The 20,175-nt window shown below is 41.9% G+C and overlaps 1 protein-coding gene across 3 annotated transcripts in view; it reads right to left on the minus strand.

Moving 5' to 3' along the window:
- Positions 1–20,175, minus strand: part of LOC139410035 (regulator of microtubule dynamics protein 2-like) — a 68,101-nt gene that overhangs the window by 18,449 nt on the left and 29,477 nt on the right. For all 3 annotated transcript variants that reach the window (XM_071155468.1, XM_071155483.1, XM_071155475.1), the window contains exons 3-5: positions 18,439–18,628; positions 17,258–17,360; positions 13,400–13,460 (exon numbers count right to left, since the gene is read on the minus strand). In XM_071155468.1, coding sequence (XP_071011569.1) covers positions 13,400–13,460; positions 17,258–17,360; positions 18,439–18,628 — 354 coding nt within the window. The remainder of the gene's footprint in view (positions 1–13,399; positions 13,461–17,257; positions 17,361–18,438; positions 18,629–20,175) is intronic.

Consider the following 20,175-nt stretch of genomic DNA (forward strand, 5'->3'; position numbering starts at 1 on the left):
AGTTAGTCAAATTTATGCCCTGCTAGAGCTGCCCTGGCTACACAAGCTCACAGAACGGGACCGGCAAGCACTGAAGTGTGTTAAAATTGTCTGTCCTCGGTTGCAATAACGAGTTCTAAACTGCCTCTGGAAACAATGTCAGCACAATAAACACTTCATCAGGAGCTTCATGAAATGGGTTTTCCATGGCCAAGCAGCCGCACACAAGTCTGAGATCACCATGTGTAATGCCAAGTGTCGGCTGGAGTGGTGTAAAGCTCTCCCCATTGGACTGGAAACGTGTTCTCTGGAGTGATGAATCACACTTAACCATCTGGCAGTCCTACAGACGAATCTGGGTTTGGCAGATGCAAGCTTCCTGCCCCAATGCATAGTGCCAACTGTAATGTTTGGTGGAGGAGGAATAATGGTCTGCGGCTGTTATCCATGGTTTAGGCTAGGCCCGTCAGCTCCAGTGAAGGGAAATCTTAACTCTATAGTGTACAATGACATTCTAGACGATTCTGTGCTTCCAACTTTGTGGCAACAGTTTGATGCAGGCCCTGTCCTGTTTCAGCATGACAATGCCCCCATGCACAAAGCGAGGTCAATACAGAAATGGCTTGTCGAGATCGATGTGGAAGAATGTGACTGGCCTGCACAGAGCCCGAACACCGTTGGGATGAATTGGAACGCAGACTGCGAGCCAGACCTAATTGCCCAACATCAGTGCCCGACTTCGCTATTTTTTTCATCACATTCCCAGTGGGTCAGAAGTTTACATACACTCAATTATTATTTGGTAGAATTGCCTTTAAATTGTTTACTTGGGTCAAACGTTTCAGGTAGCCTTCCACAAGCTTCCCACAATAAGTTGGGTGAATTTTGACCCATTCCTCCGGACAGAGCTGGTGTAACTGAGGCAGGTTTGTTGGCCTCCTTCTCGCACATGCTTTTTCAGTTCTGCCCACAAATTTTCTATAGGATGAGGTCAGGGCTTTGTGATGGCCACTCCAATACCTTGACTTTGTTGTCCTTAAGCCATTTTGACACAACTTTGGAAGTATGCTTGGGGTCATTGTCCATTTGGAAGACCCATTTGCGACCAAGCTTTAACTTCCTGACTGATGTCAGGAGAACTTGTTCTCAACTAGCCTACCTGGTTAAATAAAGGGGAAAAAAATAATAATAATTCTCTACTATTATTCTGACATTTCACATTTGTAAAATAAAGTGGTGATCCTAACTGACCTAAGACAGGGAATTTCTTTCTAGGATTAAATGTCAGGAATTGTGAAAAACTTAGTTTAAACGTATTTGGCTAAGGTGTATGTAAACTTCAACTGTATATACGGATTATTCTTGTAAAATTCTTCAAGCTCTGTCAAATTGGTTATTGTTCATTGCTATACAACCATTTCCATGTCTTGCCATAGCTTTTCAAGCAGATTTAATTAAAAACTAACTTGGACACTTAAGAAAATTCACTGTCTACTTGGTAAGCAACTCCAGTGTAGATTTGGCCTTGTGTTTCAGGTTATTGTCCTACTGAAAGTTGAATTCATCTCCCAGTGTCTGTTAAAAAGCAGACTAAAGCAGTTTTTCCTCTATGACTTTGACTGTGCTCAGCTCCATTCAGTTTATTTTCCATCATGAAAAACTCCCCATTCTTTAATGATTACAAGCATACCAATGCAGGGTTCATACATATTTTGACAGATGAAATTTCAGGACTTTTCCATTACTTTTAACCAAATTTCTATGACCAATCACTGGTGGCATCTCTATGTGTTCATAAAAAAATATGGTATTGACACTAGTCAATGAGTGTCAAATGATGCAAGGCTTATTTCTAACAGCTTGATTAAAATAATAAACACTTGTAAATTATTTGTGGACAGGAATACCTTAACAGATACAACAGGAAAAACTGGTGACAAAAAAAAGTACATAAGTTCTTTCTTTTTGTGGTCTGACAAGTTGGATTTAAAAACACACACGCAAACCTGAAGAAGTTGTTTCACATTTAAACTTAACTTACTATTAACATTTTTTTGACTGTCCCGGATAGTGCCGGAGATATTTTTTACACGCACGAACGCTGATGACACAGCAGGGGTTAGGGTTATGAAAAACCTCATGCTCCTGGAACACACACACACACACACACACACACACACACACACACACACACACGGATAGGGTTAGGACAACCCTCATGCCCCTGGAAAACACATAACTTTCAGTCTGATAAACTGAACACACACACACTCCATAAGTGCTTTTTTCTTCTTGAATGTCCAGAGATAAACTAAGCTGCCAAATACTGTTCAGTTTTTCATTGAAAAACAGATCAAAGAGAAACTTGTAGCAATCTCCAGCAGAGATGCCTTCTCTTTTGCAGTGCGTCAGAAACGGATGGATTTTGCGATGCAAGTCCGTTTGCTTGTAGCATCTGCCTTCTCTACATATTCCTCAACTGATTTTTCAAGAGCACTCCCACCCTGGCCCTCTTCTTCTTCAAGTCGTCCAGCTCATCAATGAGACCCTTTCTCTTCAGGTCGATGACTTGTCTCTCCTTCAGTCTTTTCTGCTCATCCAAGCACCCATGGTACCTCAGCCTTGCTCCTGTGGCCGACATCAACAGCTCTTTGGTGATCTGTAGATTACTTTGTCTGTTTACAGAAACGTACTCTGTGTACAGAAAATGTCCACGTCAAAAGAGACATGGCATAAACAGTTGAAACAGACACACAAACAATTCATGAAAACGACAGCTTACCTGTAACTAGGTTACCTCCCCAACGTCTCTGACGTGATCAACAATGAGTCTCAGAGCCACCAGTGTGTTCTCCTTCTGATTCTCTACCACAACCTCCTTATAGTTTGAGAGTCACCTCTCCACACTAGCCTGTCCATGAGACAGGACAAACAGCATCTGAACAACATCCCACAGCCTGGAGAAGGCATCTTTTGACCCCATGGTCTCCTGCAGGAGTGTGTCCACCCGGTTTGTCTTGGGGTCAAAATCTCTGAAGCTGGCTTGGAGTGCAGCAGCGTCACAAATCTCTCTGAACTCTCTCAGAACATCGTCACACACGGGCTCCCCACATGGTCGGCAGTGTAAGCAGTATTCTCTTTATCTGTGGTACGCACAGCTGTTTGGATATTGCCATCCGTCTTGGCTCGAAGCACTGCATGCTTCTCACCATATGGTGGTGCACTGGAGCCTTCTTCATGACCTTCTCCAGCAGTGTGATCACGAGTCTCTTGCAGTCCATCTTGATCTCCAGCACATGCCTCTCTGTAATCTTTCTGTAAGATTTGAATTGATTGAGGGTTGTTTCTGGTGCAAATCCAGTGTTAATCATTGAACTGTCCTTGTGCTGACTGCTGTCCTCAAATGGAACTTGGAGGAGCTTCCGTGTTGAGGTGGCTTCTTTCAAGGTGTTTTCCTTCACAAGCGTTCCATGAGCTGTGAGCTAATGAATATTGTTCTTTAGTTTAAGCTCGGATAGGAAACTTGGATTCTAGATGACATTTTAACACGGTTTTCATTCCATTAATGTACACATAAAACAGCCCAAATAAATCACAATGTGACGATTGTTTGATTAATACTTTATTTTAGTAAACAGCACTAGGAATAATCCTTTCTGTCCCATGTATTTTGAAGACAAAGCACCGTAAATACTGTATCAATCGTATCACACACATACAAATTGTGGTCAACTTATCAATAATTACCCATATTTCTTTACCTTTGATCATTTTTAACATGTCCTCACTCAGGAAGGGCAGTTTGGGTTTGTACATGGTGAGGAAGGGGGTGATTTGTCTGGCAACGCCATTGAAGACGCCTACTTTCACAGGGAAAGCAGCACAGCTGTCATTCACGAAGTCAAAAGACTTGCACTTTGGATTGGGTAGTTCTCCTTTTCTCACCATCTCCACGTACTGTTTCCCGTGAGGCCATAGCAGCAGTCCGCAGCCTGAAACATTGACATTTTCTATCCAGTGCTCGCAGAACTGAAGCACGCTAGTGCTACAACCTGTGGCTCCTACAAAGTCTACGTTACGTGCAGGGAAATCATAAAACATACAAAAGACTCGAGAGTGTGTGTTCTACATCCCAGTTAGCGGCTTTGCATCTATCAAGAAATGGGTTATGCAGGATGTACAATACACAGGACCCAATGTTGATCTGTGATTTGTTGACATCTCTCAACATGTTCTTCTGTAGTATGTTGAACACCTTCCAGTTGACATTGGGACTGCCAAGTGAAAGTTGCAGCAGGTTCTTAGCAAAATAAGAATCGGAGCTAAGTATATTGACAGCAGAGGAATGTCCCATGAATTCGGAGCCAATGTATTTCGTTTTCACCTCTTCACATGACTTTTAAGAATAGTGGGAGTTCGCCACTTTCAGGGCCCACCATACTTTGGCTGCTAGCACTTCATTCTTGTTTACCACTATCGATATTTGCTTGGGAGCAGAGGTGGTGGTGGATACGGCGGCTGATCCTGCTGCTAACCCCGGGTTGAAGAAGCTATTGATGGGGGTCAGTGTCGAGCTCGTCATCTTGCGCGCAGCAGCACTGAGGTGTCCCCCCCCCCCCTTCATGTGGCTAGTTACCGCTGCCTTCCCCATGTTCGAAACGTAAAAATCTTTACTGCACGTTGCATTTTACATGTGCTGGGTTTTGAACTTTCGCCAGTCACAAGTCTTACTTTGGCATGTGTAGCCAAGCATTGTTGAAGGAACATTTATTTACCCGGCCTGGCTAGCTAGTTGGTTTGTTAGCAAGCTAGAACTAGCTACGGAGACCAGCTAGCGCAACCAAAAATCGACCAAAATTCATTCTGATCATGTATATTTTCACTTTTTTGATAAAATACTTAAGTTTGTCTTAACGAACTACATGAATATAAATGATTCAACTAATTTCCATGACTTTTCTAAAACCTTTGTGATATTATTATTTTCCAAAACATAAAGGCCTGGAAAACAAGATTTTCAAATTCCATAACTTTTCCAGGACCATACAGACCCTGCCATAACATGACGCAGCCACCACTATGTTTGAAAATATGAAGTGTGGTGCTCAGTAATGTCTTGTATTGAATTTGTCCCAAACACAACACGTTGTATTCAGTACAAAACGTTACTGCAAGTGTGGCATTGCAATCATTGCAATTATTGCAAACAGGATGCATGTTCTGGAATATTTTTTAAAATTCTGTACAGGCTTCCTTTTCACTCGGTCAATTAGGTTAGTACTGTGGAGTAACTACAATGTTGTTGATTCATCCTCAGTTTTCTCCTATTACAGCCATTAAACTCAGTCACCATTGTCCTCATTGTGAAATCCCTGAGCGGTTTCCTTCCTCTTCAGCAACTGATTTAGGAAGGACACCTGTATCTTTGTAGTGACTGGGTGTATTGATACACCATCCAAAGTGTATTTAATAACTTCACCATGCTCAAAGGGATATTCAATGTCTGCTTTTATTTTTTTTTACCCATCTACCAATAGGTGGCCTTCTTTGCAAGACATTGTAAAACCTCCCTGGTCTGTGGTTGAATCTATGGTTGAAATTCACTGCTCGACTGAGGGACCTTACAGATAATTGTATGTGTGGGGTACAGAAATGAGGTAGTCATTTAAAAATAATGTTAAACACTATTATTGCACACAGGGTGAGTCCTTCCAATGTTTATGTAAGTTGTTAAGCAAATGTTTTAGTCCTTATACTTGCCATAGCAAAGGGGTTGAATAATTATTGACTTAAAGCTTTCCAGCTCTGTCAAAAAATGAAAAGTCTGAGGTCCTGAGCACTCTGGAGCAGGTTTATCAAGGATCTGTGTACTTTTCTCCGTTCATCTATCCCTTGATCCTGACTAGTCTCCCAGTCCCTGCCACTGAAAAACATCCCCAAGACATGATACTGCCACCACCATGCTTCACCGTAGGGATGGTATTGGCCGAGTGATGAGCAGAGTCTGGTTTCCTCCACATGTGACGCTTGGCATTCAGGCCAAATAGTTCAATCTTGGTTTCATCAGACCAGAAAATCTGGTTTCTCATGGTCAGAGTCCTTTAGGTGCCTTTTGGCAAACTCCAAGTGGGCTGTCATTTGCCTTTTACTGAGGAGTGTACATACTTCCGTCTGGCCACTCCACCATAAAGGCTTGATTGGTGGAGTGCAGCAGAGATGGTTGTCCATGAGATTCTTCGTCACCTCCCTGAAGAAGGCCCTTCTCCCCCTGACCGAGCGGCCAGCTCTAGGATGAGACTTGGTAGTTCCAAACTTCTTCCATTTATGAATTATGGAGGCCACTGTGTTTTTTGGGACCCTCAATGCTGCAAAAATGTTTTGGTACCCTTCCCCAGATCTGTGCCTCGACACAATCCTGGCTCGGAGGTCTACGGATCACGTCAGACGTTGGGGGTGTAACCTAGTTACAGGTAATTCCTTTACCTGATGGCTTGGTTTTTGCCCTGACATGCACTGTCAACTGTGGGACCTTATATACAGTGGGGCAAAAAAGTATTTAGTCAGCCACCAATTGTGCAAGTTCTCCCACTTACAAATATGAGAGAGGCCTGTCATTTTCATCATAGGTACACTTCAACTATGACAGACAAAATGAGAAAAAAAATCCAGAAAATCACATTGTAGGATTTTTAATGAATTTATTTGCAAATTATGGTGGAAAATAAGTATTTGGTCACCTACAAACAAGCAAGATTTCTGGCTCTCACAGACCTGTAACTTCTTCTTAAAGAGGCTCCTCTGTCCTCCACTCGTTACCTGTATTAATGGCACCTGTTTGAACTTGTTATCAGTATAAAATACACCTGTCCACAACCTCAAACAGTCACACTCCAAACTCCACTATGGCCAAGACCAAAGAGCTGTCAAAGGACACCAGAAACAAAATTGTAGACCTGCACCAGGCTGGGAAGACTGAATCTGCAATAGGTAAGCAGCTTGGTTTGAAGAAATCAACTGTGGGAGCAATTATTAGGAAATGGAAGACATACAAAACCACTGATAATCTCCCTCGATCTGGGGCTCCACGCAAGATCTCACCCCGTGGGGTCAAAATGATCACAAGAACGGTGAGCAAAAATCCCAGAACCACACGGGGTGGACCTAGTGAATGACCTGCAGAGAGCTGGAACCAAAGTAACAAAGCCTACCATCAGTAACACACTACGGCGCCAGGGACTCAAATCCTACAGTGCCAGACGTGTCCCCCTGCTTAAGCCAGTACATGTCCAGGCCCGTCTGAAGTTTGCTAGAGAGCATTTGGATGATCCAGAAGAAGATTGGGAGAATGTCATATGGTTAGATGAAACCAAAATATAACTTTTTGGTAAAAACTCAACTCGTTGTGTTTAGAGGACAAAGAATGCTGAGTTGCATCCAAAGAACACCATACCTACTGTGAAGCATGGGGGTGGAAACATCATGCTTTGGAGCTGTTTTTCTGCAAAGGGACCAGGACGACTGATCCGTGTAAAGGAAAGAATGAATGGGGCCATGTATTGTGAGATTTTGAGTGAAAACGTCCTTCCATCAGCAAGGGCATTGAAGATGAAACGTGGCTGGGTCTTTCAGCATGACAATGATCCCAAACACACCGCCCGGGCAACGAAGGAGTGGATTCGTAAGAAGTATGTCAAGGTCCTGGAGTGGCCTAGCCAGTCTCCCGATCTCAACCCCATAGAAAATCTTTGGAGGGAATTGAAAGTTTGTGTTGCCGAGCAACAGCCCCAAAACATCACTGCTCTAGAGATCTGCATGGAGGAATGGGCCAAAATACCAGCAACAGTGTGTGAAAACCTTGTGAAGACTTACAGAAAACGTTTGACCTCTGTCATTGCCAACAAAGGGTATATAACAAAGTATTGAGATAAACTTTTGTTATTGACTAAATACTTATTTTCCACCATAATTTGCAAATAAATTCATGAAAAATCCTATAATGTGATTTTCTTTTCTCATTTTGTCTGTCATAGTTGAAGTGTACCTATGATGAAAATTACAGGCCTCTCATCTTTTTAAGTGGGAGAACTTGCACAATTGGTGGCTGACTAAATACTTTTTTGCCCCACTATATATAGACAGGTGTGTGCCTTTGCAAATCATGTCCAAACAATTGAATTAACCACAGGTGGACTCTTATCAATTGATCAATGGAAACAGGATGCACCGGAGCTCAATTTGAGTCTCATAGCAAAGGGTCTGAATACTTATGTAAATAAAAGGTTTTTCTTATTTTTTTTATACATTCGCAAAAATATCAAAAAACATGTTTTTGCTTTATCATTATGGGGTATTGTTTGTAGATTGATGAGGGAAACAAATTATTTAATACATTTTAGAAAATAAGGCTGTAACGTAACAAAATGAGGAAAAAGGAGTACAAAAAGTATGAACTTTCCAAATGTACTGCATGTTATGTTGAGATAAACACATCACTATATTATTATCGTGGCAAAACATGTCAGCTGTATCAAAATTGGCACTCATTTGCAAGATGTAATTTTTAAGTCTTTATTAAATACTACACAGAGTGCACCAGTTTCACTAGCATGGGGTTAACACAACATAAATGAGGTTATCATCAAGATTAGCTCATACAAATCAGACAATCTCCTGCCATGGCCTGGTGTGCTTTGGCAGCATAACGAAGACACGCATGCATACACAATCTTAAATCAATCTGTCTGGGGAATATTTTCCTGAATCTGTGATGACTGGCCTTGTCCTATTTTAACTGGCAGGGATTGCAATGCACTCTAAACCCAGATGCTTGTAAGGACAAGATTCCGGACACACATTGCAACGCAAAAAGGCCTGAGTCAATATTCTAGGGACCGCAGGACAACTCTGTCACTCACCCAAAACCATAGGCTTCTGAACTTCTGTCCCGAGGCAACTCAAGCTGCATGTTTTCACTCTGTCTCAGGCCCTTAATTAACATAGGGCTTTCCACTCAGAGCCCCGTCAGAGCTCAGTTTCTCCGCTTCACAGCGCGGCATGGTTTTTGACTGACAGACGTTTTAAAAACTTGAGCACCGCACATGACGAGATGCCCCTATCCCTCCCACTAATTGGGCTACTTTTGCACATTTGTTGTTGACAGAGGGAAATGCTGTAAATTGAGAGGAGTCAATGGGTTCTGAAAGACGAGATGTTGAGGATTATAATAAATACCACTTTGACGTCATACAAGCAAAACCCAACACCCTCGAGTCCAAATGTGCACTTCATATTTCCAAACGTGTCATTTACAGTATCAACGTTCATGATCATTATATTTGATTCACAGTTACAAGGATAAAATGCGTTAGTCAAATCTTATTGGTCACATACACATACTTAGAAGATGTTATTGCAGGTGTAGTGAAATGCTTGTGTTCTTATGTCCAACAGTGCAGTAGTATCTAACAATTCACAACAACACACATCTAAAAGTAAAAGAACGGAATTAGGAAATATATCAATATTAGGACGAGCAATGTTTAAGTGGCATTGACTAAAATAGAGTAGAATACAGTATATACATATGAAATGAGTAAAGCAGTATGTAAACATTATTAAAGTGGCCAGTGATTCCATGTCTGTGTACATAGGGCAGCAGCCTCTAAGGTGCAGGGTTGAGTAACCGGGTGGTAGCCGCCTAGTTATGGATATTTAACAGTCTGATGACCTTGAGATAGAAGCTGTTTTTCAGACTGGCTGCATCACCACTTGGTATGGAAACTGCATGGCGCTATAGAGGGTAATGCGCAGTGGTGTAAAGTACTTCAGTAAAAACACTTTAAAGTACTACTTATGCAGTTTTTTTTTTGTATTTGTAGTTCACTATTTTTGGCAACTTTACCATTTATTTCATTACATTCCTAAAGCAAATGATGTACTTTTTACCACATACATATTCCCTGACCCCCAAACGTACTTGTTACATTTTGAATGAGTAGCAACACAGGAAAATGGTCCAATTCACACACTTATAAAAGAAAACATCCTTGGTCATCCCTACTACCTGATCTGGCGGATTCACTAAACACAAATGCTTTGTTTGTAAATACAGTGCCTTGCGAAAGTATTCGGCCCCCTTGAACTTTGCGACCTTTTGCCACATTTCAGGCTTCAAACAAAGATATAAAACTTTATTTTTTTGTGAAGAATCAACAACAAGTGGGACACAATCATGAAGTGGAACGACATTTATTGGATATTTCAAACTTTTTTAACAAATCAAAAACTGAAAAAATTAGGCGCGCAAAATTATTCAGCCCCTTTACTTTCAGTGCAGCAAACTCTCTCCAGAAGTTCAGTGAGGATCTCTGAATGATCCAATGTTGACCTAAATGACTAACGATGATAAATACAATCCATCTGTGTGTAATCAAGTCTCCGTATAAATGCACCTGCACTGTGATAGTCTCAGAGGTCCGTCAAAAGCGCAGAGAGCATCATGAAGAACAAGGAACACACCAGGCAGGTCCGAGATACTGTCGTGAAGAAGTTTAAAGCCGGATTTGGATACAAAAATATTTCCCAAGCTTTAAACATCCCAAGGAGCACTGTGCAAGCGATAATATTGAAATGGAAGGAGTATCAGACCACTGCAAATCTACCAAGACCTGGCCGTCCCTCTAAACTTTCAGCTCATACAAGGAGAAGACTGATCAGAGATGCAGCCAAGAGGCCCATGATCACTCTGGATGAACTGCAGAGATCTACAGCTGAGGTGGGAGACTCTGTCCATAGGACAACAATCAGTCGTATATTGCACAAATCTGGCCTTTATGGAAGAGTGGCAAGAAGAAAGCCATTTCTTAAAGATATCCATAAAAAGTGTAGTTTAAAGTTTGCCACAAGCCACCTGGGAGACACACCAAACATGTGGAAGAAGGTGCTCTGGTCAGATGAAACCAAAATGTAACTTTTTGGCAACAATGCAAAACGTTATGTTTGGCGTAAAAGCAACACAGCTGAACACACCATCCCCACTGTCAAACATGGTGGTGGCAGCATCATGGTTTGGGCCTGCTTTTCTTCAGCAGGGACAGGGAAGATGGTTAAAATTGATGGGAAGATGGATGGAGCCAAATACAGGACCATTCTGGAAGAAAACCTTATGGAGTCTGCAAAAGACCTGAGACTGGGACAGAGATTTGTCTTCCAACAAGACAATGATCCAAAACATAAAGCAAAATATACAATGGAATGGTTCAAAAATAAACATATCCAGGTGTTAGAATGGCCAAGTCAAAGTCCAGACCTGAATCCAATCGAGAATCTGTGGAAAGAACTGAAAACTGCTGTTCACAAATGCTCTCCATCCAACCTCACTGAGCTCGAGCTGTTTTGCAAGGAGGAATGGGAAAAAATGTCAGTCTCTCGATGTGCAAAACTGATAGAGACATACCCCAAGCGACTTACAGCTGTAATCGCAGCAAAAGGTGGCGCTACAAAGTATTAACTTAAGGGGGCTGAATAATTTTGCACGCCCAATTTTTCAGTTTTTGATTTGTTAAAAAAGTTTGAAATATCCAATAAATGTCGTTCCACTTCATGATTGTGTCCCACTTGTTGTTGATTCTTCACAAAAAATACAGTTTTATATATTTATGTTTGAAGCCTGAAATGTGGCAAAAGGTCGCAAAGTTCAAGGGGGCCGAATACTTTCGCAAGGCACTGTATGTCTGAGCGTTGGAGTGTGCCCCTGCTATCTGTAAATTTAAAAAACAAGAAAATTGTGCTGTCTAGTTTGCTTAATATAAGGAATATTAAATGATTCATACTTTTACTTTTGATACTTAAGTATATTTAAAACCAAATACTTTTAAATACTTTCAAGTAGTATTTTACTGGGTGACTTTCACTTGAGTCATTTTCTATTAACGTATCTTTACTTTAACTCAAGTATGACAATTGGGTACTTCTTCCACCACTGGTACTGTGTATGGCCTAGTACATCACTGGGGGGCATTTCCTGTAGTCAACCACCCACTCCACGGTTTTGACTGTTGAGTTCCAGGTTGTTGTGATTGCACCAGACAGTCAACCTGCCATCCAGGACCTCTATACCAGGCGGTGTCAGAGGAAGGCCCTAAAAATGATCAAAGACTCCAGCCACCCAAGTCATAGATTGTTCCGTCTGCTACCGCACGGTAAGAGGTACCGATACACCAAGTCCGGAACCAACAGGACCCTGAACAGCTTCTAAGACTGCTAAATAGTTCATTAGCTAACCAATAGTTACCTGAACGTTCTGCATTGACCCTTTTTGCTCTTTTAACGCATCACATATGCTGCTCCTGTTTATAATACATCCTGTTGACCACTCATTGGTTATTTATTCCTCATGTTATTTTTGTAAAAATTATTTTTATTTTCTTCTCGCTGCAGTAAGTAAGGATTTCCACGGCTAGCTGAAACCTTCGCTTGAAAAAAGTAGCAATAGTACCGTTTGTCCATTTTGAGATGCCATAGCCAGTATACACTTCCTCAAAAGTCTGAATTAATCTAAGGTAACCAAAGAAATCTGTCGTTCATTTTGACGTTTTTGCCAAAGCAATCTTAGTTGCACAATTTTACATTAACTATTATAAGATGTTTGGCCAAATATTTTTCAAATGAAAAAATGTGCATGCAAACGAGTTGTCTCTTGTTGAACGACAACAAAGACTTTAATGAAGAATCCCTACTGTTGGCCAATCACCGACGAAGGGGCGTAGACTTCGGCTCCGAACTTCAGCTTGCCTCCAGAAAAAAATGTAGTGTGCCCGAACATCTCCGAAGTCCAAAAAAAAAAAATTATAATCTAAATGTTGTCATAATATATGCATGAAATCTACTAAACTGTTTCGGCTGGGAAGAAAGCATACACCTTAAGTCTACACTTGTTGTTGACGAAGCATGTGACAAATAACATTTTATTTGGATAAAGTTCCAGGGACACACAGTTGTTCAAGGGAGAAGGAAGACACACACAAACACTTAGGCTACTTCACGAACCATGCTTCAAATAGATCGTAACACTAGCCTCCGTTTACCCATTTCTGCAAGGGTGGGTGTGTGTGCACAGTACACACCACACAGCCAATGTGGTCATGGATGGGTGTTGGGAGGAAGTGAGGGCCTGGTAGTCTGTGTCCTCATACGGACACAACATCGAGGCAACAACTACGCATGGAGTCAGTGGAGCGGACATCCAAGGAGAGGTAACAATGTTCACTCTTTGGCATTTAAGTGGCTAGACGGACATGGCACCTAGCCATAAATGACATAACCGAATGGCTACAAATTAATTGAGTTGCCCAACTAGGACTGCAACATAGGTTTAAGAGGATGTATGTGTAACATATGGCTATTAGCAAAAAAGACTCACCACTGATGACTTTCGGCACACATAGGGTCCATCTTCACGGCTTCCTCTCCAACTTTCTTCCCTGAGGGGAGTGAAGAGGGAGGACATGAATAGAGCTACTGCACTGAAACGCGAGCTCAGTATACACACTACTGGCACGTTTGTTCACGTCATACAGTATACACAAACATATAGGAATGTACCTACATTTAATAGAAGAGGAGATTCAACAGAACCACACGGATAACATGGACATCATTCAATAACACACATCACACGAAAAAACAAAAAAGACGCCACACAAAACGCGAGAAGAGACTGGGCATGAGATGATGAACAAATAAAAATCAACAGTGATATGAAAGATAATCCAGGAAGACAACAGGGCCATAAACTTGATGTCTTTGTTGCTTTAAAATAGCCAACACTGCATCGCCCTGTTTCCGTCTGTGTTTCCAAACCACTTGACAATGGTGCCTTTTGCGGAAAGCACCTGGCCAGCCTTGATTAGAGGCCCATTAATGAGGAAGGATTACTGTATGAAGAAACGGGTCAAGCCAGTCTGTACTGTTCAGCACAATCACACAACAGTCTCAGTTGAGAAAAAGAGAAAGAAAGACTCTAGTCTAGATGGTAAATGGTATAGTGCTGCACGTAATAAGCCGAGGCCAACATATTGCTACAGTTACACGAGACATGCAAAGAGTGTTGTGAGTTCATTGTAACTCTGCTTACAAGCACTGCAGGGGGTGGAGTATGTGAAAAAGGCAGGGAGAAAATAAAAACATGCAAGCTGAAAGTTTTTTTTAAAACTAGCGATTTGAGTGAACACCTACACTACCGTTCAAAAGTTTGGGGTCACTTAGAAATGTCCTTGAAAGTAAAGCACATTTTTTTTGTCCAGTAGAATAACATCAAATTGATCAGAAATACAATGTAGACATTGCTAATGTTGGAAATGACTAATGTAGCTGGAAATGGTTGACTTTTAATGGAATATCTACATAGGCGTACAGAGGCCCATTATCAGCAACCATCACTCCGGTGTGCCAATGGCACGTTGTTAGCTAATCCAAGTTTATCATTTTAAAAAGGCTAATTGATCATTAGAAAACCCTCTTTCAATTATGTTAGCACAGCTGAAAACTGTTGTTCTGATTGAAGAAGCAATACAACTGGCCTTCTTAGACTAGTTGAGTATCGGGAGCATCAGCATTTGTGGGTTCGATTACAGGCTCAAAATGGCTAGAAACAAAGAACTTTCTTCTGAAACTCGTCAGTCTATTCTTCTTCTGAGAAATGAAGGCTATTCCATGCGAGAAATTGCCAAGAAACTGAAGATCTCGTACAACGCTGTGTACTACTCCCTTCACAGAACAGCACAAACTGTCTTTAACCAGAATAGAAAGAGTGTGAGGCCCCAGTGCACAACTGAGTACATTATAGTGTCTAGTTTGAGAAACAGATGCCTCACAAGTCCTCAACTGACAGCTTCATTAAATAGTACCCGCAAAACACCAGTCTCAACATCAACAGTGAAGAGGCGACTCAGGGATGCTGGCCTTCTAGGCAGAGTTGCAAAGAAAAAGCCATATCTCAGACTGGTCAATAAAATTAAAAGATTAAGATGGGCGAAAGAACACAAATTTAAGATTTAAATTTAAGATTTACTTTTAAAAGTTTTGGGATGCTAGTGGTTGCAATACTTTGGGATCTATCCCATCCCATAACTGTCCCAGACTATGTTTGTAATATTTAGGTCAACTTTTGTACTATGGGGGATAGTAGATTGACATAGGCTAGTGCTTTTGCTGTTCATTAGGCCTACTCAACTTGTTGGCTGACGAAAAAATAAACATGGACAGTTGTTCCAATTATCTTTAATATGCGCAAATTGGATATTCAATTGATATTGAAGGCTATATTACATGGATTTATTAGACTTTTTGTTCCAGTAGTGGCTTGTAGGCTATGCATGGAAGCCAGGAGATACTAAGTGTGTATGTTAATTAGCGGTGAATTATCGTGAGACTGGCAGGTATTTGATTGACAATCACCGGCTGATGAAATTTCATGACCGTCACAACCCTATATGCCACCACAGCTGTATGGTACAAACATTATGGGCAAATGGAGTATAATGCAGATTACTATTTCAGGTCATTGATGACAATGTGCAGCAATCAGTTCAATGCATAGTCACTTAATCCCTATGTGCCCAATAGCCGGCTGATGAGGGCCACAGCATGGGGGAAGAAAAGGTTAAAGTGGTGGACCTAAACCGTCTGCCATTCTTTGAAAGACGGGGTATTTCGGGTGGGCAGGGTCGGCAATGGTCTTGTACTGGAAGTGTGCAAGTCCTTCATGGAGGGAAGGTGACAGCCGATGACCTTCTCCGCAGACCGGACGATGCACTGCAGTTTGCCCTTGCAACAAGCAGACCCAAACCAGACGGTGATAGCCTCTGTTGAGCCTTCTTGGTCACCACTGATGTTGAGGCTGTGAGAGATGATGGTTCGCAGGAACTTGAATGACTCGGCAGTGCTGACGGCTGAGCCATCAATCTCGAGGGAGAAAGATGGTGGGGGGAATTTCCTGTAGTCAACCACCATTTCCATGGTTTTGACTGTGTTGAGTTCCAGGTTGTTGCGATTGCACCAGGCGGTCAACCTCTCCATGGTACTTGGATTTTTGTCGTCAGAAATTAGACCGACCAGGTTGGTGTCATCAGCAAACTTGAGTAGTTTGGCGGATGTGTCGTTGGAGGAGCAGTCATTCGTGTAGTTAGAAGAGGAAGGGAGAGAGCATGCAAACCTGTGGCGCCCCCGTGTTGAGAGATGTTTTCCCATCTTAACGTGCTGTGTCCTGTTGGTCAGAAGAAGTCAGTGATTCACCGGCAGATGGAGTCAGATACGTTCAGCTGTGTGAGTTCATGCTGTAGCAGGTCCGGAATGATGGTGTTGAAGGCTGAGTTAAAGTCCACAAACAATATCCTCGGGTTGTTGAGGTGTTGAAGGATGTAGTGAAGGCCCATGTTGACGCCATCATCCACAGGCCAATTGGCTCTGTCGGCGAACTGCATGTGGTCAAGGAGGGCGTCGGTGGTGGTTTTGAGATGGGACAGAACCAGGTGTTCAAAGTTTTTCATGATGACGAGGTGGGTGCTAAAGGTCTATAGTCATGTAGGCCGGTCGCCTTTTGTTTCTTCTTGCCAACAGCATTACGTCATTCTAGACATGTGAAGAGCGTGAAAAGTTAACTGTTATATGTAGTGTTGTTTTGGCCAAATGGGCCATTGTGCTAGGTTGCATGTGGGAAATTAGTCCATGCACAACCGTGTCTTACTGACAACTTAATGTGGCGCAATAGACCCTGTGAATGGCTCATTTTGCATTATTGCTAATGCTCATATAGCTAGCTGTAAGTAGAGCACTTCATCATAAGCCTACGGATGACAGAATACAGCTGTGCTCACAAATTTCGCCAAAGCTCACCACAGATCCTGCTAGTTATCTTTGTGGCCAGATTTGAAATTGGCTTACTGAGGTCATATTATCAATACTAGAGGTTCATGCCAACTGGTTGGTTTTCCAGGTGTCATTCAGTTGCTGATTAACACCAGGACTACTTCCAGGCCACTCCGAGACGTGGATACTGCCAACAAGTTGGTGGCCTGCAGAACCAGTTGTGCAAATGAACATACATGTCTCCAATACCAGGAACTGCTATGGTTGCATATTTCCAGACACTCTGAAAAACCTGGGCATTTTGGGAAAAAGAAACCGTGACATTTTGGGAAATTTTGGGAATTGTATAACCCTAATCTTTGGTACATGATGTGAATACTGGAGATCAAGGGGTCAGTATGTGGTTTATTACCAGTCTCTGCATGGGTCTTCTTCTGCTCTAGGTTGGTAGTGATGTCGTGGACATCCACATAGGCTCGAACTAGTCGCCATAAGAAAGTAGTGTTCTGTCCAAACTGTGAAGAAAAGAGGAGTGTCAATAAATTTCACACATTGACTTCCATTTGGAGGCAGGTTTCACCGAGGAACTTCACTGCTCAGACTTGGATTCAAATAGTATTTGTTTTGCTATTTTGGAAAAACATAGTTTTCTTCTATGCAATCGCCCATCTAATTATTGTCAGCATGGAGCAAATTTTAAGGTCTCTTGAGTGGAAAGTTGAACGTTGTGAGAATTCCGTGCAACTTCCAGCATGTGCTTACTTTGAACACCGAGGCTGTAACCCTTTAAGTTAGAGACATAACATGTTTTATGAAGGGCTTGATGTTAACCTTTTGACAAGTAGGAAAGATTTTTTTACTTGGTCTGTAACAACATGGGCCAAATAGGTGAGTGGGAATTGCATTGTATTACGTCATATAATGCAAGAAACCACTTTACAAAATAAAAAAGTCATTATTATTACCATACAGAGAATCAAGAGAAAAATGTAGGCTACCCTCTGCCTATTGGCTTCTTTGCATTATTCAAGCCTGTCTCAAAATACAACACTGCCCCTTTAAGACATATAAAAGCCATTTACCTGACTTGCTTTTCAAAGACAGCTAGAAATGTACAAGTTTTTGCTCTTGTAGGAAGCAGTCACTCCCCCATTTCTGACCAATAATTAGCTACAGCCTAACTGGGCAAATAACTCGCTAACTAGCAAAGAATATTAACAAATGTGCATGTGGCTCTGCACTTTGACCTGAAAAGCGCATCAACTCGCAAACTCGGGTGATGGCTACCGGTTAGTAGAATTCTACTCTGTTGCCTTCAGCAAAGTCACCAACTCAATCTTGCAAAGATTCATTTTGGTTGATGCATTTAAAAAGGGTGATAATATTATGTTGATTCACAAGTCTCACAGTGAATCGTTGATCTAAGTATAGTGTAAAATAATGGGGCGAACTCTAATAAATTCAGAACTGTTTCAATATTGTGCATTTCTGGCTGCGCGGGCTGGCATTTCTTCTGTGCGGCAGTCTTGGACATTGCTTCTAGGCCTAGGACATCCAAACTAAAGACTAGGACTGTTGGTTGAAGAAGCCCACCTCTGTCCTCTTATCCAGCATGGTGCGGAGGCACTCCCTCTTGTCTCCATCCGTGCCATTGTGTAGAGCATCCATCCTCTCCAGGAGGGCTGAGAACTCGTCCAGAGGCTCGATCACGGTCACTTCCTCCTGACTCTCATCAGCCTCACTCTTCTCTTCTTCCTCAGAGTCTGTCAGAGCCGTAATGTACCTGAAACACATGGGGAAGCATTCATTAGGGTCACAGCCTAAAATCTCAGTTTCCTTGGCCTGTTTTCATAGTTAAGTAAAGTGCTAGGAAGATAAACTGAAAGTGTGAAAGTGTGGGCGGTTAAAACATAAAATCCCTTGTGCGGTTGGCTTCAATTCTACTCCTAGCAGAGCACTTGGTCTGAGTGGGAACCAGTGATCCTACGCAATGACTGGGTTACCATATAAAATGTAGCCTATAGGCTACGCCTTAGTGTGCCAAGACAGTACAAAGTGTACTGGCATCAGGCTATTCATAAATAGTGAAGAGGGGTGGGAGTATCTCCAGAATGGGATCCTCTGGTAATGTCTCAGAGCGTGAGTCTTAGTTAACAAGTGCCTTTAATTACCCCCTCTCTGCCAGATGCTGTCAATAACAGATGAACATTCCCTGTTGGTTTACACGCAAACAGCAACACGTTTGATTACACAAGTGGGTTACTTAAGTGTATAAACGCTGCATAGTTAAGAAGTCTTGACACAGATACCTGAAGGGTTTCCAGTACCGAACACTAGTTTGTCTCTGTCATGGCACATAATGTCCCTGCATTAGCCCCGGTTTACCACTTCCAAAAAAGTCCCCTTTCAATTACTGTAAGTACATACTAACACCCTCAGCAAACACTTGAGTAGGGGAGGTGAAAACGGTGGGTATTAATGACATAGGTAGAAATTCAAAGAAATGGAAGACAAAGTGAAAAGGTTTAAACATGAAAGGCCTCCATTAAGTGCTGGCAACAGCTACATCATCTGTGGTTAAGGAAACGTTTGGGTCTGCGAGCGATGGTTCTGGGCTAGGGGGAGGTGTGTTGGAGTGGGCCGCTGACCGGCACATCGTGGGCCCACAACAAGTGGTGGAAGCCCCATCTTAGATACCTCCCAACTCACAAAACTTAGGTCAGGCCCGAATAGATGATAACTTAAAAGATGCACTACGCGAAAATCGCTCCGCCATTTCCTGGTTGCTACATTTTTTAAATAGTTTGCATAATTTCAGTTTGTGAGAAAACAAGCAAGCATAGTGCAGAGAATCATTGTACCATCTAAACCGCTGTGAACTACATTTTCCTTAACCAAAAATGTTGTAATTTCAGCTGTTTGAAGCTAGTGTATAAGAAGAAAGTAAAAAAACTAAACTTAACCTCTTGGTGTTAGGGGGCAGTATTTTCATTTTTGGAGAAAAAAAACGTTCCTGTTTTAAACGGGATATTATATTGTCCAGATGGATATATTAGAAAATATTAGACGGATATTAGAAAAACACCTTGAGGATGGATTCTAAACAACGTTTGCTGTCGATATTATGGAGCTAATTTGGAATATTTTTCGGCGTTGTGGTGACCGCAATTTCCGGGCGATTTCTCAGCCAAACGTGAAGAACAAACAGAGCTATTTCGCTAACAAAAATAATATTTTGGGAAAAAATGAACTTTGGCTGTCTACCTGGGAGTCTCGTGAGTGAAAACATCCGAAGTTCATCAAAGGTAAACAATTTAATTTGATTGCTTT

Source organism: Oncorhynchus clarkii, chromosome 1 (assembly GCF_045791955.1).
Source record: "Oncorhynchus clarkii lewisi isolate Uvic-CL-2024 chromosome 1, UVic_Ocla_1.0, whole genome shotgun sequence".
NCBI classification, from domain to species: domain Eukaryota; kingdom Metazoa; phylum Chordata; class Actinopteri; order Salmoniformes; family Salmonidae; genus Oncorhynchus; species Oncorhynchus clarkii.